The sequence below is a fragment of the Henckelia pumila genome, chromosome 3 (assembly GCF_033568475.1).
Source record: "Henckelia pumila isolate YLH828 chromosome 3, ASM3356847v2, whole genome shotgun sequence".
Lineage (NCBI taxonomy): Eukaryota > Viridiplantae > Streptophyta > Magnoliopsida > Lamiales > Gesneriaceae > Henckelia > Henckelia pumila.
The window spans coordinates 200,951,413-200,973,717 of record NC_133122.1 but is presented as its reverse complement, the minus strand read 5'-3'; the positions used below and the strand labels follow the sequence as shown (position 1 = coordinate 200,973,717).

Sequence of the window (22,305 nt, the reverse complement as noted above, 5' to 3'; positions counted from 1 at the left end):
CAACTCGATTCTCGGTCCCTCTTTTTTCCTTTATTTTCCCATCAAATTCACTTAAAAGTAGTATCCATCTTATCAGCCTTGGTTTTGCCTCCTTCGTCGCCATCAGAAAACGAAGAGCTGCATGATCAGAATAGACAATAACTTTAGCACCAAGTAAATAAGAGCGAAATTTTTCTAATGCAAAAACAACAGCTAAAAGCTCCTTTTCAGTGGTGGAGTAGTTCCGTTGGGCATCGTTCAGGACACGCGAAGCGTAATAAATAGCATGAGATGCTTTCCCAACTTTTTGGCCTAACACTCCGCCAACTGCATAGTCACTGGCATCACACATAATCTCGAATGGCTTGCTCCAATTCGGTGGCTGGATTATTGGTGCAGATGTCAAGGAGTCTTTGAGTTTATCGAAAGATTTTTTGCATGGTTCATAAAAATCAAATGGGACATCTTTTTGTAACAATTTGCACATAGGGGATGCGATCTTGGCAAAATCCTGAATGTACCTCCTGTAGAAACCTGCATGGCCAAGAAAATAACGCACTTCTCGCACACATGTGGGATAAGGGAGAGACTGAATAATATCAATTTTACCCTTATCTACCTCTATTCCCTTAGATGAAACGACATGTCCCAATACAACACCTTGCCCAACCATAAAGTGACATTTTTCAGAATTTAAGACTAAGTTGGTTTCGACACACCTTTTAAGGACAAGAGCAAGGTTGGACAGACAGTTTTCGAATGAATCACCATAGACAGTAAAATCATCCATAAAAACTTCTAAGATATGCACAATGAAGTCAGAAAAAATACTAACCATACACCGCTGAAAAGTGGCCGGTTCATTGCAAAGTCCAAAGGGCATCCGTCGATAAGCAAAGGTGCCAAACGGGCAAGTGAATGTCGTCTTTTCCTGATCCTCTAGCGCAATAGCAATCTAAAAATAACCAGAATACCCATCAAGAAAATAATAATAAGGATGACATGCTAAACGTTCAATCATTTGATCAATAAATGGTAAAGGGAAGTGATCCTTTCGGGTTCCTGCATTAAGCTTTCTATAATCAATACAAACCCTCCACCCATTTTGAATACGGGTGGGAACCATCTCGTCATCCTTATTCTTCACCACAGTAATTCTGGTTTTCTTGGGTACCACTTGAACCGGACTGACCCACTGACTGTCAGAGATTGGGTAGATGACCCCAACTTCAAGTAATTTCAAAATTTAAGCTTTAACCACCTCCATCATGGGTGGGTTCAACTTCCTTTGTGGCTGACGCAAGGGGTTCGCTCCTTCCTCCATTAAAATTCGGTGCATGCATGTAGAAGGGCTGATTTCCTTGATGTCTGCTATGGTCCATCCAATACCTAATACATCACCTTTTCATGCATGCGCATCTTTAGGATCATTAGGCATTTTGAATGCATTCATTCTGTTCTTTTTATGTGTTTGATACATTGTAATCATAGACCGATTTTCATTCAGGATTCTCTGCAAAAATGTTTTTACAGTTTAATAAAAATTAATTTATAATGAGTTCTGAATAAATCACTAAAGTAGTGGAGGGATGTTCGTGCATTCCATGATCTTGTCCTAAGTGAAAAGTGATTTCGCAAATTCAGAAACTCAAAATAACAAGTTGGTTAAAAGCAATTACTTCAATCATCAAATTTGATTGAAAATCAGAAGCAAATGGAAAAATCTACCTAAAGGAATCCTTTGAAGATCGTTCCTTTAGTGTGAAGGCTACCACTACTGCAAAAATAAGTTTAATGACTGTATGGTTAATAAAATTTTTGAGAATCTTTAAGTGTTACTGCGAGATGTTGCCAACATCGTCGACAACACCTCATTTGTCAACATATTATTTTATGATTGCATTTTTTGTCACAATCTGTTTTAGACATATTTAGGACATGCATTTTATTTTTTTTGTAAATATTTTTGGTTGAAAGGTTAGGAAATTCTAATCAAACAAAATTTTAGTATTTTGCCCAATCCATTGAATTGTTTTTATTGTGATTGGATTTTGTTTCAGTGGTGTTAAATTGTGATGAGGATTAAATTTTGAAATATTGGGCAAAGATATTTAGGCCTTGATTTTATCCAAAATCGGGAGATTTATTACCTAATTTAAATCGGATTTGTTACCGTTTTGGAGTGTTACCGTTGGGGATTTTGTTACCATTGAGGCCTACTGTAAATCCGAGTGAGATTAGGAGAGATTGAGTGGTGTGCTACATATTGGGTGTTTATATATTTTGGAAATATTTTTTCTCTTCGTTTTACCTTTGTTTCTTCTGATCACCCATCATCTCTGATTTCTTACCCTAATTTTTTTTACCCTCACAAATTCAATGGCAGGCAAACAATTTGATTCTCATGATATTCGTACTGAGATGAGATTTAAGGAAGATGATGCACAAGGTGTGACAACACCTCAGTCACCACACCCTGTGATTGAGAGGGCAATTGTTCCAGCAAGGGAGGAACCTGCTCCCCTAGACTCGATTGCACCAGGAGAACCAGGGAATGCCCTGGATGTTGAGAATCTACCGAACATGGACACTCTGAACAAGGTTTTTCCTCCGAAACCCTTGACCCGCCGATCCAAACTCCAATCCGGATACAACCCTGACTACTCTACCTCGAAGAGATTTCGCGGGAAGGGTCAACCATCGAGACCTTCTCTGGTGGACACAAAGTTTACATCAGGAGATGAAAGCAGTGATGAAGATTTCAAGCTTGTGCCTAAAAAAAAAACACCAACAAGCTCACAGGGACCTTCTGGTGAGGAGATTTATGTTCTTTTTGCTACAGAAATCAGAAGATGATTCCTCATCTGGTGGTGAGTCTACTGCGTCAGAGACTCCCATTTCTCCTACTGTTGATGAATTTGCATCTGCATCTATTTATGTCTTTATGGAACCAACAAACACTGCCCCTCTTGTGTTTTTTTATGATGAAGAAGCGTCAATAGCCAAGTTCATGGCTAGTTTGAAGCAAGAAAAAGAAAAGAAAGCAGATGTTCCTCCTCAAGAATCCGATGATGATCTTGATGAGGAGATGCTGCAGGAATATGCTGATAATCATCTCAATAATGTTGATTCTTCTACTGAGTCAAGTGAAGACTGTAAGGCCCGAAAATATTAAATTATTAATTATGGGATTTGAGAATTAAATTTCATATTATGGGATAATATTGATTTGAGAAGTTATGGACATGATAGATTTAATTGTCGAGCCGAAAATATTTAATTTGAGAATTTACGGATTTTGAGAATTAAATTCCGAGAATTCTTAAATTAAAAGAATAAATATTCGATTTGATTATTTATGGAATTTAAGATTAAATTTCATGTTTCGTGAATTAAAGAAGATTAGTTTTGAAGATACAACCGATCAGGAACTGATTTGCAAATATCGAAGTTGAAGGGCTAAAATGCAAAAGGCCGGGATTATTTGATTAATCCAAATTTATTTAATTTTAATCCGAGTATATTTAATTTGAGAATATTTAGAGTTTTGATTTAATTCTAATATTCTTAAATTATTTAGGATTGAAATTGAATTAAAACGAAGGCCGAGGACTGAATTGCAATTAATGAAGACTTGAGGGACTAAATTGCAAATATAACAATACATATCCGATTTCTAAGATATTAAACAGAATGAAACGTGTTATTTTGGTAAGACTTCAGAATGCTCAGAACAGAGGCCGAGCCCTCCTTATTTTCTTTGGATTTCGATTTTTTCAAAACCCCGTAACTTTTGATCTGATCGTCCGATTTCGATTCCGAAAGATGTTCTGGAATCCTTGTGACAAGGCCTTCGATTTGATGTAAGTATTTAATCATTTCGGCATGTTCTGAAGAACGAAATTTGGTAGAGATCAATACTTTGGTATATGATCATGTTCTTGATATGTTGTATCGTTTAGTTTCGAAACCGGATCGAATATGGATTAAGGAATGAACTTGTTATGATGTCCAGCTTGTATTTGATATACTTAGCTGTTGTTAGAGGATTAGAATGATGTATTAATGATTTATATGCACGTATGATTTTCTTATGAAGTTAAAGAAGTTAGCTTCGAAGTCGATATTAAGTCGGTTACCGATTTTGAATCGCTACGCCGTCGATTCATGTTTTGAGACTAGTTTGATAGCTGATTATCGAGATGAGATGTTCTTTGATATGTTGATGAGTATAGCTGTTGGTATGAAGTGTTGAATGATAATGAACGGATATGAAAAGCCGTATGAATGGAGTTGAAATTAGAAATGAATTCAATATCATAACGATCCCCAATTGTCAATCGCTAGGATGCTCGGTTATGTTTTGAAACCATCCTGATAGTCTACGATTGAGCCAATGATCTTGGGATTGTATACTGATTTTGTTACATGGTAATCTTTACATTTCAGACGTGCTACGAGCTCAATCAACTCAAGAGGTCGGATTGTGAACCGAGGAAGTTCGCTTGAGTTCAGATTTGAAGAATTCAGAACATAAGAAATACGAAGGTAAAAGTGGACTACTACTTGAATGGGATTATAACTCGAGATGGTTTGTATCGAGTTCCCTAAATCACATACTTATTTGCTTATTGCTTTTATATGCTTTTATATGAATGGTTGAATGAGTCTTGATGTTAATGAATGCTATTTTGTTGATATATGATGCATTCATCTTGTAAGACTTGTTCTTTGATTTCGAAATGAACGGAAACGTTCGATTAGACTATTTGAGGAAGTATATATGTATGGACTGGGTGGTTGACTTAGCCTAGCGTCTGATTTACATATATAGTGGCTTCAAAGTCTAGAGAAGTAAGATAAGTAACCCCACCTCGATCGGGAGAGTCGGTGGTTAGTTATGATATCTGCTTCTCGGGATCCCAACCGATGAAATGAGAGAATTTGTTAGAGAACCTTGTTTTAAAACATGCATTGTAGTTATTTTTATATCATGAATTTGATATATGCTTTGCTATGCATGTTTAGTTGCTTTTACTGGGAAATATATTTCTCACCGGAGTTTATCCGGCTGTTGCTTTGTTTTGTATGTGTGCATTGCAACAGATGGGGCAGGAGCTGGTCTGAGATGACATTGATAGCTCGGGAGAAAGATGTAGCAAGTGTGGACTCGGGTTTAAGTTGAAGAATGGTATTTAGATAGCATTGAACTTGACATGAACTTGTGATTTAGAAGCTCACTTTTGAGACTTAGTGTAGCTTATGGTTTCATGTTTTTATGCTATTTGAATTATTGTATTAAACACATGATTTGATGCTTGAATCATTATATATGTTGGCATGCATGTGTATAGATTATATGACATGCTTGGGATTTGATTTTGATGATGATTCATGCTTTGTATTAATTTTGACAGCACTAGATCAAGAGCAGATTTTTATTTTTCGAACAGAGTTGTCCAGGATCGATCCTGGAATTTTACAGGATCGATCCTGGCACAAAATGATGCTGGGCAGAAACTTTTCTAAAGTCCCAGGATCGATCCTGGAAGTTCCCAGGATCGATCCTGACAAAAATTTAAAAAAAAAAAAAAATTTGATGCCTTCCTTTGATTATTCTTTTAATGTTTGATTAATTGGTTAATTAATTATTAGTTGTCCTAAGATGAGATTAGCAACCCGATGTCCTCACAACAGGTGGTATCAAAGCATAAGTTTCTTGGACTGAGATAGAAATTGAGCGGGGTAGATTGAGTCACATGCATTTATAGTATTGCATAATTATGCATTACTCGATTTGATGATTCAATAATTTGATAAATTTCATGTGAGCATGATCTATCTTTGAAATTCAACTGTCTCATTTACTGATTTGTAAATTGTTGAATTTCTTACTTATTTGTTATAAGATTTTCCCCGGGTGATGTAAGCACCCAGAATCGAAGAGAACAGTGTTCTTTGGGTGATGTAAGCACCCCAGATTGACAGAATGGTATGGTCAGACTGAACGGAATAGAACGGTATTGCTCAGCTGAATGAAGTATCTCTGATTGAATAGAACAGAATATCAGCAAATGAATAGATGATGTTGTAGGTAACAGTTGGCTCGAAGAACTTGACCAGTTGTGCAAACATTGAAAAGATTCAGATGAATATCGGATCAGATTGATTGAATACCAACTTTGAAACCTAGCAACCAGCTGATAGATTTTGATGAGGAAATTCCGACAGAGCAGAGGTATATTGATTGTTGGTAAGTGCTTAGAACATACTTTTGTTTATTATTCTTTGCCACAACAGATAGAAATGATGAGAAAGAAAAATATACCCTGTAGAAGCTGAATATTTTGAATTTGAGGAATGTCTTATTAGAATTTTCAAGCCTAATATGATTCTCTGAATTGTAGATGATAATAAGAAAGCTCAAGATTGAGTGAATTATATAATGGCTTGAATTCTAAGAATATGTCTGAATAAATGTTGATGATTGAAACATTTTCTGAAAGACATAGCCCTGTCTAAGAGAATTGAAGCTGAATAATGATTTAAGAGAATGAAATTGTAGACATGCAAGAGTATGTGAGATACTCACAACTTTATCTACAATTTTTATTCCAGAACAGATATGAAGTGAATGATATGAAAATAAATCTTTAACTCTAGCGAATCGAGATGGATTAGTCTGATTTTGAATGCAGAGTATATTAGAAATTATTACACTAATTATGGAGGAAGAGATACGACCAAGCAGTGTAAAGAAAATTTAGATAGATGTGCTAGAATCTGTTCGAAGAAACATAGATTCTAAGAAGATTCGAATGAAGAATAAATAGCAGAAGTATACAGAGGATCAGAATAACATTGCACCTGAGAATGAGACTTACAGGTAACATATTTATGTTGTTTTCACCTGTTGATGTTGTAGGTGCAATAGATATATGATAGCTGAAAGCTTATTATATAATTTCCTTTGTATCAGAAAAGAGATTTTGTGAATTGAACTGAAGAATAGAACTATTGCTTCGATAAACTGAAACCGAACATGATATTGTTCATATGGGAAATATTCGGTTGCGATGCATGATAGATTATGAGACTATACCAAGTACTGATTAGTGATAGTTTTAGATTATTGAATCACTTGATTTTGTGATTTAACCAATCAGTATGTTTTATGCTTTACGAAGTACATGTGTACCTGAATATCTGAGTTGATTGGAAGCATGTATTCCGTGAAAATGAAGTAGAATTGGTTCTTGATCAGAACTCGAGTATTGAGAAGAAGTATGAATAGTCTGATCAAAAGAGAACTGAAATAGAATTGATGAATAGTAAAAGATCGATAATACGAAACGACTGAATTAGATCAACAAGAACATGATGTGCATATGAATATGATGATAGTGATGGAATCTCGAATTAAGATTCTGTGATTTCGGATTAATGTATGATGTTTGATTACAGAAATATTCCGAAATCAGTATATTCGATGCACTAGATATGTTTAAGATCTAAATCAACATTGATAGGTATGCCAATGCATAGAGATTACAGATATGTTCCAGTAAGATTTTTGACTTTAGTTTAAGTTGTGAACTGAAATTCAATAGTGAATTGATGAATTTATGAATTACCGACTTGATGAGATTATGAACTGAATATTAATTTTGAGGTTTAGAAGATATATGATGATATGAAAATCAGTTACAGATGAGTCTTTTCTTTGATTATGCTGAATCGAATACATCAATTGGACATATAATTCTTGAAATGTTTGATTTCGAGTGGCTCTCCTTGTTTTGTTCATAGAGCCTGAGTGATTTACTCATTCTGAGTTATGTGATGCAAGTGAGTTGTTTTCACTTTGCAGAGTTTGTTATCCAGAAGATTTGATTTTGGATGACCTTGATTGAGGGATTTTCTCAATCTTGATTTATTTCTTTTGATTTTGAGAATTATTGATCCTTTGATGACATTTCAGCGTATTTTAAGATTTTTAGCTCGTAACTGATAGAAGAATTTGAATATGATCCATGATTTTTTTGGTTAGATGATATGAATTTTCGGTATTTGGAAAAGAAGTGAGAAATGAATTAGGCATTGATCGATTGATTTTAGATTTCTGTGTATTTTGGTTTGAGTATATTCAGACGAATATATTACCAATCAGAATGATTTTGATTAGAAGTAATCCAAAACTGTTCAGAAGATGAAAGAAACACAGAAAGTAAACTGAAGTGATGAGAATTCAGTAAAGAATGCCAGATTGAGATATGAATTGATGCCTCAGATCCGAATGAATGAATTCTATTATGATTGATTATTTGATTGTGCCTGATATTTCCGAAAAGAGATATCAGAATTTAAAGAATTGCACAACAATGAATTCAATATTCATTCGATAATTGTTTTATCAGAAGATAAAGCAAATAGAAGTAACAGAATTAGTACATTTTTGAAGTTAAATGTACCGAGAGTTTTCGATGAATTTGAAGATCGTTCACCAGATGAGTTCAGTGATAGTTTGGAAACTCCAAAAATTGAAACGAGATTATAATTTGAAAGAATATTTTGTGAAATTACCATGATGAAACAGTATAGATGAGGTAAACAGGTGGTAGTTATGAACAAATTGATTGACATTACTGTATACGATGATCTGTCTGTATGATCAAACCACTGAATTGTGATTAGATTCGTGATAAGATGAACAGTAAGCCAAGAAATATTATTTCAGATTGAAACATTGGGTTTACTATTAAATTGTAATACAGATGATCCGAAGACTTTGAGTACTTTTTGAGGTAAAGGTACAATATATTATCCTTGAATTTGAAGAATAGTCAGGGAAGATGAATCGAATGTCGAGAATGAACTTCACTTGATGTGATACTGATTATCAACAGCTTTGACTACTTTGCAATCTGTGACTACAGCATATTATATTCTGATCAATAGATAGTCTGAATAGACTAATCAGAATTTTGCAGAATATATTGTATGAGATGTGCATAACAGCTATCTATTCAGGTCTGTGAAGAAGATAGAGATATGATGAAATTACAGGAATGATGAAAATTTATTGTCAGGATTAAAACTTTATATTTATTCGACAGAATGTGGAATCGATGGATTGACTGATGTTCTGAGAGTTGATTATATGTGATTGCATTATACCATTCGTCGATTGATAGATTATCTGAGTTGATTTTCTAGATATTGAGACTATTCTCAGAACTTTAATACCTGATTCGGTATTACTTGGCTTGATGTGTTGCCACTTGATGATTATAATTCCTGTAACAGCTATTGAGCCGAGTTTGAGATAATGCTATGAGGATATGATGAAAGAAAATCCGATTTCTTTGTGTTGAAATGTTACTATAGAAGTATATAATATCAGATCAGACATGAATTGTTGATATTAGATCAGATTTAATTTGAGACACACAAAGATTTTGAAGATGAATCTGTACGAAATAAAAACAGAGAAGAAGAAACAGAATTAGTAATTGAATGATAGATATAACTTTGAAGCTGAAACTGATTCGTTAAGCAATAAAGTTATTCTTGAAACATCATTCAATTCAGAATAGAGAAAAAGCAGAGTTTAATTTGCAGATTCAGAATATGAAGTTGAATACTGATCTTGAAGCACTGAATTGAATGACAGTTTAGACTTGATATATGTTCTATCTAGAACATCGAATGATATTCAGAAAGAAACAAGTCGACACAAATACTGAACTTCATTGAATGAGATGTCAGATGGAATTGACGATGGGAAAGATTTATTCTTTTCAGCTTGATACAATGAATCCGAATTGTTCAATGAATTTGAATTGTTCCATGTATATATATGAGTGAAGGAAGTATCAGTATATTCTTCCTATGTACTTTAATTGGATGAAATAGATATCGAAAAGATTCCGAGTTAAGTCGATTAGTCGACAAATCTTTGATTGAAGAAAGAAGAAGTTCAGAATGAATTCTTTTCAATGACTGAAATTACAACTGAATATATACCAAAGAGAATAGAAGCATATCCGAAGAAAGGATCTAATAAGAAATGAAGTGATGAGATACGAAGTTCAGAGTTATATGATTGAGGTAAGAATAACTTCAGATAATCATTCAGTCTATCAGACTTGATATTTGATTTGACTACGATTTCGAGGACGAAATCATTTCTTAGAGGGGAGGAATTGTAAGGCCCGAAAATATTAAATTATTAATTATGGGATTTGAAAATTAAATTCCATATTATGGGCTAATATTGATTTGAGAAGTTATGGACATGATAGATTTAATTGTCGAGCCAAAAATATTTAATTTGAGAATTTACGGATTTTGAGAATTAAATTCTGAGAATTCTTAAATTAAAAGAATAAATATTCGATTTGATTATTTATGGAATTTAAGATTAAATTCCATGTTTCGTGAATTAAAGAAGATTAGTTTTGAAGATACAACCGATCAGGAACTGATTTGCAAATATCGAAGTTGAAGGGCTAAAATGCAAAAGGCCGGGATTATTTGATTAATCCAAATTTATTTAATTTTAATCCGAGTATATTTAATTTGAGAATATTTAGAGTTTTGATTTAAATTATAATATTCTTAAATTATTTAGGATTGAAATTGAATTAAAACGAAGGACGAGGATTGAATTGCAATTAATGAAGACTTGAGGGACTAAATTGCAAATATGACAATACATATCCGATTTCTAAGATATTAATCAGAATGAAACGTGTTATTTGGGTAAGACTTCAGAATGCTCAGAACAGAGGCCGAGCCCTCCTTATTTTCTTTGGATTTCGATTTTTTCAAAACCCCGTAACTTTTGATCTGATCGTCCGATTTCGATTCCGAAAGATGTTCTGGAATCCTTGTGACGAGGCCTTCGATTTGATTTAAGTATTTAATCATCTCGACATGTTCTGAAGAACGAAATTTGGTAGAGATCAGTAATTTGGTATATGATCATGTTCTTGATATGTTGTATCGTTTAGTTTCGAAACCGGATCGAATATGGATTAAGAAATGAACTTGTTATGATGTCCAGCTTGTATTTGATATACTTACCTGTTGTTAGAGGATTAGAATGATGTATTAATGATTTAGATGCACGTATGATTTTCTTATGAAGTTAAAGAAGTTAGCTTCGAAGTCGATATTAAGTCGGTTACTGATTTTGAATCGCTACGCCGTCGATTCATGTTTTGAGACTAGTTTGATAGCTGATTATCGAGATGAGATGTTCTTTGATATGTTGATGAGTATAGTTGTTGGTATGAAGTGTTGAATGATAATGAACGGATATTAAAAGCCGTATGAATGGAGTTGAAATTAGAAATGAATTCAATATCATAACAATTCCCGATTGTCAATCGCTACGATGCTCGGTTATGTTTTGAAACCATCCTGATAGTCTACGATTGAGCCAATGATCTTGGGATTGTATACTGATTTTGTTACATGGTAATCTTTACATTTCAGACGTGCTACGAGCTCAATCAACTCAAGAGGTCGGATTGTGAACCGAGGAAGTTCGCTTGAGTTCAGATTTGAAAAATTCAGAACAGAAGAAATACGAAGGTAAAAGTGGACTACTACTTGAATGAGATTATAACTCGAGATGGTTTGTATCGAGTTCCCTAAATCACATACTTATTTGCTTATTGCTTTTATATGCTTTTATATGAATGGTTGAATGAGTCTTGATGTTAATGAATGTTATTTTGTTGATATATGATGCATTCATCTTGTAAGACTTGTTTTTTGATTTCGAAATGAACGAAAACGTTCTATTAGACGATTTGAGGAAGTATATATGTATGGCCTGGGTGGTTGACTTAGCCTAGCGTCTGATTTACATATATAGTGGCTTCAAAGTCTAGAGAAGTAAGATAAGTAACCCCACCTCGATCGGGAGAGTCGGTGGTTAGTTATGATATCTGCTTCTCGGGATCCCAACCGATGAAATGAGAGAATTTGTTAGAGAACCTTGTTTTAAAACATGCATTGTAGTTACTTTTATATCATGAATTTGATATATGCTTTGCTATGCATGTTTAGTTTCTTTTACTGGGAAATATATTTCTCACCGGAGTTTATCCGGCTGTTGCTTTGTTTTGTATATGTGCATTACAATAGATGGGGCAGGAGCTGGTCTGAGATGACATTGATAGCTCGGGAGAAAGATGTAGCAAGTGTGGACTCGGGTTTAAGTTGAAGAATGGTATTTAGATAGCATTGAACTTGACATGAACTTGTGATTTAGAAGCTCACTTTTGAGACTTAGTGTAGCTTATGGTTTCATGTTTTTATGCTATTTGAATTGTTGTATTAAACACATGATTTGATGCTTGAATCATTATATATGTTGGCATGCATGTGTATAGATTATATGACATGCTTGGGATTTGATTTTGATGATGATTCATGCTTTGTATTAATTTTGACAGCACTAGATCAAGAGCAGATTTTTATTTTTTGAACAGAGTTGTCCAGGATCGATCCTGGAATTTCACAGGATCGATCCTGGCACAAAATGATGCTGGGCAGAAACTTTTCTAAAGTCCCAGGATCGATCCTGGAAGTTCCCAGGATCGATCCTGACCAAAATTTAAAAAAAAATAAAAAAATTTTGATGCCTTCCTTTGATTATTCTTTTAATGTTTGATTAATTGGTTAATTAATCATTAGTTGTCCTATGATGAGATTAGCAACCCGAGATCCTCACAAAGACTCTGATGCTGAGGATGAATTGGGAAAAGAGTCTGAGGATATTGATGATGAGGAAAATGTTGAGTAAGGTGTTGCTGACATTCTGGACATCACCTTGGTTGAAGACTATCGGGTAAACTGCTCTTATTCCTCTTCTTTCTACACTGAGAAGATTGCTGACGATTGGCAACACTATGCTAATCGTGACTTCTGTGATGAGCATAATATTGATCTGAAGACCTATGGAGCTCAGAACTTGGTCAGATTTTTGGAAGTAAGAAACATGTTATCCACTGTTACTACCACGGCTCCTACTATAGGCAGCTTGTACGAGACTTTTACTGCAATCTTACTGAAGCGGTGAAGGATCCCAGATATGTCAAGTATGGGAGAGTGTATGTGCGAGGAAAGATCTTTTATTTTTATCCCTGCTGTGATAAATTCATTTCTACATACACCGGACAGTTATGGTGTTGATCTACCCACTTTGGATGTGATGACCTCTGTCATTACTGGTGGACAAGTTACAACATTTCCAGCTCATCCGAAGAAACTGCCCACGGCTAAGCTCACATCTCTATACTTTGTTCTTCACAAGACAGCTGTGAAGACCCGGACTCCCTCCGGGAACTCTACAGTTGTGACCAAACATCAAGCTCCAGTGCTATTTGCAATTGGAACAGGAGATGATTTTAATTATGGGCGCCTAGTGTTCGACACTGTTATGGCCTTTGCTGACTGCGTCCAGACTACATTCAAGCTTCCATATCCTTCCTTGATCTATTCTCTATTGCTGTCTCAAGAGATTGAGAAGGATGATAATGAATCCCTAACTGAGCATGGAGAAGTATTGAATCTGGCACCTCCCCTGCTGAGAGGAAGAAGAAATGTAGGACTACCTTGGTCTGAATCATGTGCTTCTGCAGATGTTGTGACAGATGTTGTCAACACCTCCCCTGCCACTGTTGTTTTTGTTCCACCCTTTGCGTCTCAGACAATGGATACCTCCTTCATCGCATCTCAACTATTGCATGCTGAGCAGAAGATAACTCAAGCTAAGTCTTATCTCGCCTATTATGATGCCTTGAAAGCTCACTACGAGACTCTTCTCGGTGTTGGTCCCACTTCTAGACAAAAAGGGTGAAGAAGAACAAGTTGAAACTGAGAATGATTGCTCGTCTGAGAGCAATCAATTCTAGATTGGTTTAGTTTAGTTTTGTTTATTTGCTTCTGATGTGCTATCTGTTTCTCCATTTACAAATTATTGATCATCTTGAGTGTTTTGTCCAGAAAGGCAAAAAGGTGGAAATTGAAGGAAATATTTATTTCCTAAAACCCCTTAAAATCTTAAAAGATTTATTTAAGTATTTTTCCTTTTTTGGACTTGAAGTTTCTTGATTTAAAGTTTTAAATTGATTGAGATATTTTTAAGTTAGAATTATATTTAACTCAATTAATTTATTTCCTTAGTTATTAGTTTTTATATATGATTATGTTGATCATAATTTTTACTTAATGATTTGTTCCTTATCTTTGTAGGTTCAATATTTGAAATAAGAGAACAAGATCAAATCTTTAGGGGAGTCCCACGTCTACAAGAAAACTAATACAAGAGGGATTCTTTGGCCTTATTTATTGATGAGGTGTGTACGAGACAAGAGAGACGACGAAAGATTTAGAGAGAGCTTCTGAGCGTATATCTTGAGAGAATTCAGAATCATATGTTGAAGCTTGTATCGGTCGTGATTGCTTGATTGTTTTGAAGCATTGGAGAACACTCGAAAATCAAAGAACAAAGAGTGTGTCATACCACGAGTTTTGGCATCAATGATTTTTCTCCTTAATTTGTTTTCTTTATTCTATTGCACATAGAAATTTTTAGGAAAAGTTTTATTTGTTTATTTTCTCACATGTTTTTGAGAAAATTGTTTTTTCAATAATTCACTAGTTTTAGGATTTGTAAAACTCTTTGATTTGATTTTCTAGTGAAAGTTTTGCTCTGAGACGTTGCACTTGCTTAAATATATGAGTCTATTTATTTGGTTGTTTATCTATTTTATTCACGCTTTTATTTATTTCCGCTGCACAACTTCTAAATCTGTTGTATGTGTAACCGATTATTCCTTATAAATTTTAAAAAGAAAAAGAAAAAAAAAAGGTACTATTGGATTCCTGAAAAATATCAAGAAAGAATACACGTAGGACTCGAATCAACTTAGATATATAGGACGAGAATCAAGTGCAAGAAAATCATATATATTAAAAGTAAAAGGCAAGGCCGCATAGTATAGTAGTAGCTTAATTAATTGCTATTTCCAGAGCACCTATCAGTACGATGGAACAATACCATATCCGGTTTCTGCCATGATAGAAGTAGAAAACATCTGATCCACTTCCACTTCCACTGGAACATCTTTTCTTTTAGCAAATCGACCCTTGATTCTTGGTCTAGTCTCTGCATATGCTTTTCTTGACGCATATCGAATCGTCTTTTCAAATTTTCTAGCCTTCTTTTTCTCCCGATACCTCAAGACTCTCGCCTCTCTGTCCATTGGAGTCAACTGCAGAGTTGGTGCCTGGCCTGAGAAAAGATCGATTGTCCCTTTTGGAGGTCTTGTGACTTGGGACGTTGTTGATTCTGGAACCACGCCAACATCACCTGGAGAAAGGGAAACCTGCAGCAGCAGGGAAATTTTATATATATATATATATATATAATCTTTCAAATTTTAAATTCCTTTGGGGTCAAGAGGTTTGTCCAAAAGAAATTTTAAAAAGATCGAACCTAAACAAACCAAATTAACCCATGCTAGCTGTAGCTGTGTATGGCTAAGACTTGTTGGGAAAGGTAACTTACCATATGAGATTTTGAAGTAGGATGACTAGTACTGTACCCCATGTTAGAAGCCAGCTTGCACTCAAATCCCATCTGGAAATAATTTATAATGTCCTTTTCTTTACAGTTCTGGATTGGGACAACGCTATCTCCTCCATAGTTCCTTTGAGAAACAGTAGTGGAGTTGTAATTCTGCTGCAGATCATTGAACTGATTATTTTGACATGGATTATAATGATCTTCAAGATCAAAATACTCATCCACTTCTTCTTCGCCGAATAAACCCGGCCCATTTTCAATTTCAATATTGCTTTGATTAATTTCTCTATTAATCTTGCAAGGATTGAGCAGTAGCCATGATGCTGCTTCATCATCATCATCATCATCATCATCATCGCCTTCCTGATCAGTCAATAAGTCATGATCTGCTGCTGCATCACCTGCATGTTAGCACAAAGATTAATATAATATATACTTAATTCTTCGTTGGTTGTATATATATATATTAATTAAAATATCACCGGCCTGTTACGAAGCCGCGGCAATCAGGTGTAGGAGCAGAGGGGCCGTAGAGCAAGGCCGGAATGGGGAGAATAGGGAGTCGGTGGTGGCGGCGAGCGAGAGGGTTTGCGGAGTGTATATCGGAGTCGCAAGAAGTGCATAGAGATGCAGCATCAGCCTTGCACAAGAAGGCAGAGGGAGCACGCTCACATGCCTCGCAAACCAACACACGCTCGTGGCGGGAAGCTAGCAGATTGGCGGCGTGGATACGAGCATCACAGCTGCTGCACAGGTACGCCATGTCTGCTCGGCAGTACACAGTGCATGCTGCGGACCGGCACGTGTCGCAGCCTCTGGCCCAGCTGCCACGTTTTTCGACTATCATCATAGTGATCAAATCAATTGTGAAGAGTTACGTTACGTTACGTTAATGTGGAGGGGGCGGAGTCCATCTGTAGTAATATTGGAGTTGGGACGACACGTGGCATTAATTTAGTGGGTGGAATTTTTTGTTCTCTCATTTTGTGGCTGCCATTCCATTGATATGATGTGGTGATTGGGATGGCTTTTGGAACAAAAATAGTATTTCGCAGGTGTTATGCATGTTAAGTAGACTAGTGATCGTTTTTCCGATAACATTGACCGGGTTTATACATTATATTTTAATTCAAAATTTATTTATTTACAAAAATAAAAAAAACTCTCTCAAAAATGCATTTGATTACAATTTTGTAATTAATTTTTAATATAGCGTGTAACATTCAATCTACATCAAACATTGTCCTAATTTTTCATGTCATTTGGGTTTCACAATGCTGAATATTGACCGAGTTCAACCTACTATATTGGATTATCATATTTCAATTATATATCCAACAATTCATATTTATTTTTAAATGTGATCGATGTTCATAATTTTATCTATGTACATCCTGTTTGACAATGAACAACGATCATTAAATATAACACTAAGGTCTCGAGGCTGATCACATCTCATTAATCCCGATTACATACATTGTGACATGCAAGGTAACCAAGATTGCTGATTTTTGGAAATGTTCTCTAATCCATCACACCACAAACTATTTAATTTCACCAGGGTTCATTATTATTGGGTTGTGTTAATATCTATACCATATTATTAAAGTTGAAAGATTTTAAGTAACTAACTTTAGTGTCGATATATAAACCAAAAACACTCCTTAATTACAAAAACATTCTATTTTTTATAAATAAAAAAATCCAAAAAAACTTATTTTTTTAGTAAATGTACTATGAATGATAAAAATTATTTTCAAAAATTAAAAAAACTATCTCAAATTCAATTTAACTAAATAACTACTCTTTCAAAAGTGCATTTAAGTTAGTTTTTTTAATTTAAAATGTAATATATAACCGTCATTGTAAATATAACATTTTTCATTCTTATTAGATTGGGTCCTAAAGTGAGTTGGCTTGCTTCATATCTATGCATATACTTTAGTTTGGGTACAAATCGAGTGTAGACTAGGGTTCTGTGTCCTACGTACAAGTCGCAATCAAATACAAAGAATTTTTTATTTTTTTTTTGAGCTTCAAATACAGAGAATTATCGGCACTCTAATAGCATCTGATCAAATGGATGTGTAGTACTCGTCTGCCAGATCAATGGTCCAAAATCAAGTACCCGTCTGGCAATATTTGCAATTCATTCTGGACCATTCGATCTCCCACATCCTGATCAAATTATATGTGCAGTGAGTACGTGGCTACAACTGAATCACATACCAATTATATGGAAGGGAACAGATGAGGAAAGTATCTATGTCATCCAATAGGAGCCTGCCAAGTCATAAAAAGCCCGGATCAGTACGAACTTGAACCACAAGTTTAGAATTTGTAGTGACATGTACTGAGCGGTCCAAATTATGTGGGCCTGTGGGGTCCAATATAAGCAAATGCTTTCCTGACCCACTTGCGCATCTCACATGCTTTTAATTTTCTCTAACCATCCAACCAGCTCTTCCAAATTTGAAAACAAAACAAAAAATGTTTCGGAAATTATCCATCTAAAAGTGTGACCCAACCTACTCCAATATATTTTAACTAGTGTTTTTTGTGTGCAAATAAATTATTTTATATTAATTAATTTTCATCTTAATTACATGATCATATATAAATTGAATATTCAAAAGATTTAAAAGATACTAGTGTCAAATGCATATCGTATAAAGCAAGTAAATGTAAATGACTTTTATTGTAATTTTCATTTAAACTTCATAAGAAGTTTTACTTTAATATGTAGTATTTCAATATATTGTTTGAAACCTTACAAACCAACATATATTTTAAAAATATGCCGGATAAAAAATTCAAAAAACTAATATATAAAACATTTTTTAATCAAGTTTCAACTAAAATTTGAGCCAACGAAAAATTTAAGATTATTTTTTATTGAAAAAAACATGTAAAAATTCGATTATCTTCATTCATATGCTATACCCCCATTCTACATCAATTTTTTGTTCATGAAATAATAATAATTTACTATTCTTATTCTTTTAAAAAAAGTAATATTCGGATTCATTCAATGTCATGTTCGTCAACTAAATTGGATATACGAAGAGGAAGAAATACTTTAAAATTGGCTCCACGAACAATATGTCAAAAGCCAAGGTCTTTTGCGCGCAAGCCATTTTAGAACTTTCTCAAAAAGGAAACCCATGGAAATACCACGGAATAAATTTTAATCTAAAAGAGATTCGCGCGCATTTTAATCACATCAATAAAAAAACGTCACTTCTTGAAGAATTGGAATTTCTAACAATTCATAAGTTATATGATATATTATTTTTTAATCCAATATTTTAGTTAACCGGCATAGAAAATGGCTAACTTGGTTGAGTCAATCAATCTATGGTAGTATACCCGCAGTCCTGAACCAAAAAATCCAACTTCATCGTGAGACCTATTATAACACATCATTTTTATCTCATACAAAATTTTTACAACTTTTCTCCACAATCCTAAACCCAACAACTAACTTTTTTGAGGGTCCCACTAATCAATTCTATACATATATTATTATTATTATTATTATTATTATTATTATTATTATTATTATTATTATCTACATTTAAATTTAAATTTTATAATAAAATAAAATTAATTTTAATTAAATAATGCTAAATACGTAAAAAAAATTAATAAATTAAAATTTACAGATTTATGTCTTGAATATCTAAATCAATTATTTCTAACATTTTTTTAATAAAAAATTATATATATTTATATATATATTTTTATATATTCTGCCAAAAAAAGTTATATATATATAATTTTTTTTTTTTTAATAATATATGAAAGCTGTTGTTGGCTTCCCAACAGCAACTTTCAAAACTTAAACCTGCAGGCTGCAACGCTGCAGCCTGCAGGTTCAGCTTCTTCCCAACTTAAAAAGTTGGGAAGAAGCTGGGGTTGCGGATACCCTTATTCACCAACATGAGCAAGTGGAACTCTAAGAAATGTATTGAACTCACTACACACCTGCAAGGCTGCCACTATTGTAACAGATATTCTAAGAAATGGAGCCAGATTACATTGGTCAAAAGATTGCTAATCACAACCCACCGCATTCTGTTACCTTGGATTGGAATAAAGAACCTGCACCGGCAGTCAGTATGCAACAGCTTCGCCTACCAAGATTTCACAAGAAAAAGTCCATGAAACCTAGACAAACAAAAAGGGAAGAGCATTCAAGAAAATGCAGGAATCCTATCACATAGCACAGCAGACAAATGTGGATTTTGAGCTAAACTCCATGATCCATACTTTGAGGTTGGTAATACCTTGGCACTCTTAAAGCTCTGTTAAAGTGTTGTGCCTCCACCGTCAGACATCAGAGACGCAGCAGCAGCTGCTGCAGTAGGAACAACTCCGGTCGAGTTATTGGGTTTTGAAAGATGAAGCAGCCTGAAACAGAAACAGAGTTTACAGATTCGTTACGTTGCACCGATTGTATTCCTGGACAAATAATAAGGGACACTCAGTAAACTTAAGCAAGTTCACGTACGGTGCAAGATATTCACAGAAAGATGATACAGCCGCAGCAACTTCATTGTAGTTCTCAGACGATGCAGGGGCTGTCACTTCAACTAACTGTATTCCTGGAGTAAGAGGCACTGCCTCATCCGTAGCATGAAGTTTGAGCATTTTATTGACCGAAGAGACCGCAACTGTTATCTGAGCACCTTTATGGAAATGGAAGGCAAATCCTACTCTCAAAAGCTCACGGTCTAACTTGTAGCCAAGTCCGTAGAATAGGGGAAGAGCTTTTTTGCTTACTTTGCTGTCCACCATGTTCCTAACCAACACTGGGAGTTGCTCAGCACCAGCACCTTTCATCGCACCACCAATGTGTCGCACGGTCCTAGACATTATACAATATTTCAAAAATCAACTTTACACATTCAAATATTAAAAGAAATGCAGCATCACACCCCTTCTTACCATGTTGGCTCTGACTGCTCGAGATCACATAAAAGACGTAATTCTGAGGCTACTAAACCTAAGAGAAATAAAAAAAACAAAACTCATTGTAGTATTTACAGGCATAAGCATTGACCAACAAAGCAACGTGAATTTCTCAGGGTAATAAGAAGAAGTTGTCCACTATCGTATGTAATGAATATAAATATGGTAATTGGTAAGCCCTTGCTACATGAGAAGAGTGTGAATCCCTACCAAGGTTTGGGACACTTTTCAAGCATAGTTCATGAATCCGTAAACGCTCTCTATGAACACCACAGAGTCCTTGAAGAAGAATCTCCAGAGCCTCAACATGCTGCAGAGTGAACACTTGGTATCAAAATTGATGAGGGAGGGGTGGGTTTGTCAAAAAAAAAAAAAAAACTGATGGGGGTGGGAAACCCATTTTGAGTTAAAATCAAATGTACCAGATGGATAGATAGATCTAGGGAAAAAAATAGAAAATTATAGCTAGACTGCAAGTGAAACGTAGAGTTGAGGCCACATTTACTCTAAGATAAATAAAGCTCACTCACGCTGCCAATGAATGATCAAATCGATAATAACAATATCAGATTTATGGGGAAAATGGAACTCTCGGTAGTAAAATGATAGAACAAACAAATCATCATCTTTCGCAAACTCTAATTCCAGAGCAAAATTCTAGCAAAAGCACAGTATGCATAGCTTTAGGAATTGACCTGCGTTTGTATAATTCCCTCAACGACGCACTCCATTTGGATTCGGGACGCTTTCGGATTGATCTCGGATAGTTTCTCGGGAAAGGATGCGAAAGATTTCAAGTGGTTTCCATCAGTACGTTAGGGTTTTCGCTTCTTCTTCTGGAGCTGGCCAAGGGCCGGGTCTAACCCTTGAATCGGCCCGTGGTCAACGGGTAGTTTGATAGGGTCAATAGGTTTGAGCTAGAACCGTGTCAACAGCCGGGTGACCTCGAAATGTGACCGGATCGATCATTAGACGTCCGGTTACGATTTACGAGTGTCAAACTCAATTTTTTTTAAATATATATATATATATAATATATTATATATAATGAAATTCGAGTGAGTGTGATTTAAAATAATGAAATGTAATAAAAAATTTATATAAAATGTTGAAAATTAAAATATTATATATTTTGTAACACCCGGTATTTTAAATACGTAAATCCGCATGCATAATTAGGATATTTAATTATTTAAATTTTAAATTTATGGGTTAAATAATTATGTGAATTATTTGTGCATGATTTAATTTATTTTTAAGCATTTAACCCATAATTAGTGATTTTTATGATTTTTAATATTTTAATTATTTTATCGCGTAGACGGGACCGTGGACGGACGAGATGACAACTTTCTAGCCAATTAATTTCATGAGCCTTTTTAGAGCCCTAAAATATTATTTTGAGTTTTATTGCCTCAAAATTTTTAGTATTTAATTTTATATGATTTTAGGAGTCCATTTTATTCAAAATAAGCCAAAATATTGACTTTTTAGTATTTTTAAAATTTCATTAATTTGATATTTCGGGATTTTTATATTTTTTTAACTTAAATTATCAGATTTTAACTTTTAATGGGAGTTTTTAAATTTTACATTTTATATTTAAAACTTTTAATTATCCTAAAACCTATATTAATTAAAATAAAACCCCAAAAACCTAATCTACCCAAACCCTTAACCGATTACCCCTCTTAGCCGCCTCCCTCTCCTCCATCTTCATCTTCTTCCTCGAACCAAAGCCAAGG

At 34.5% G+C, this 22,305-nt stretch overlaps 2 protein-coding genes across 9 annotated transcripts; both read right to left on the bottom strand.

The window, feature by feature from the left end:
* Positions 1 to 14,956: 14,956 nt before the first annotated feature.
* On the bottom strand, positions 14,957 to 16,578 carry LOC140892705 (zinc finger protein CONSTANS-LIKE 2). Its single transcript, XM_073301666.1, has 3 exons — positions 16,073 to 16,578; positions 15,569 to 15,987; positions 14,957 to 15,386 (listed from the first exon to the last, which is right to left on the bottom strand). The coding sequence occupies exons 1-3, from the start codon at positions 16,434 to 16,436 to the stop codon at positions 15,039 to 15,041; spliced, it is 1,131 nt and encodes a 376-aa protein (XP_073157767.1). The 5' UTR covers positions 16,437 to 16,578; the 3' UTR covers positions 14,957 to 15,038.
* A 1,008-nt stretch (positions 16,579 to 17,586) lies between these two features.
* Positions 17,587 to 21,405, bottom strand: LOC140891072 (mediator of RNA polymerase II transcription subunit 18). 8 transcript variants are annotated; one of them, XR_012152420.1, is made up of 7 exons: positions 21,256 to 21,405; positions 20,771 to 20,870; positions 20,537 to 20,594; positions 20,100 to 20,456; positions 19,859 to 19,999; positions 19,671 to 19,756; positions 17,587 to 17,869 (listed from the first exon to the last, which is right to left on the bottom strand). XR_012152420.1 is itself a non-coding variant. In XM_073299334.1 (6 exons), exons 1-5 carry the CDS (start codon positions 21,289 to 21,291, stop codon positions 19,897 to 19,899), a joined length of 654 nt encoding a protein of 217 aa, XP_073155435.1. In that variant the 5' UTR covers positions 21,292 to 21,405; the 3' UTR covers positions 19,536 to 19,756; positions 19,859 to 19,896. The 8 variants fall into 8 exon arrangements, 3 of the variants coding, with proteins under 3 accessions (XP_073155435.1, XP_073155433.1, XP_073155434.1); XR_012152417.1 differs by having other exon boundaries at positions 19,876 to 19,999; XR_012152418.1 differs by having other exon boundaries at positions 17,587 to 17,764; positions 19,876 to 19,999.
* Between the last annotated feature and the right edge of the window lie 900 nt (positions 21,406 to 22,305).

What these genes read in the sequence shown, in the direction of transcription:
- LOC140892705 (XM_073301666.1), bottom strand. Translation starts at nt 16,436, where the DNA reads ATGATGATAGTCGAAAAACGTGGCAGCTGGGCCAGAGGCTGCGACACG. An exon ending in TTGCCGCGGCTTCGTAACAG is followed by an intron (nt 15,988 to 16,072) that starts GCCGGTGATATT and finishes GCTAACATGCAG; the next exon opens with GTGATGCAGCAGCAGATCAT. An exon ending in CTACTTCAAAATCTCATATG is followed by an intron (nt 15,387 to 15,568) that starts GTAAGTTACCTT and finishes CTGCTGCTGCAG; the next exon opens with GTTTCCCTTTCTCCAGGTGA.
- LOC140891072 (XM_073299334.1), bottom strand. Translation starts at nt 21,291, where the DNA reads ATGGAGTGCGTCGTTGAGGGAATTATACAAACGCAG. An exon ending in GAAAAGTGTCCCAAACCTTG is followed by an intron (nt 20,595 to 20,770) that starts GTAGGGATTCAC and finishes TATTTCTCTTAG; the next exon opens with GTTTAGTAGCCTCAGAATTA. An exon ending in GAGCAGTCAGAGCCAACATG is followed by an intron (nt 20,457 to 20,536) that starts GTAAGAAGGGGT and finishes TATAATGTCTAG; the next exon opens with GACCGTGCGACACATTGGTG.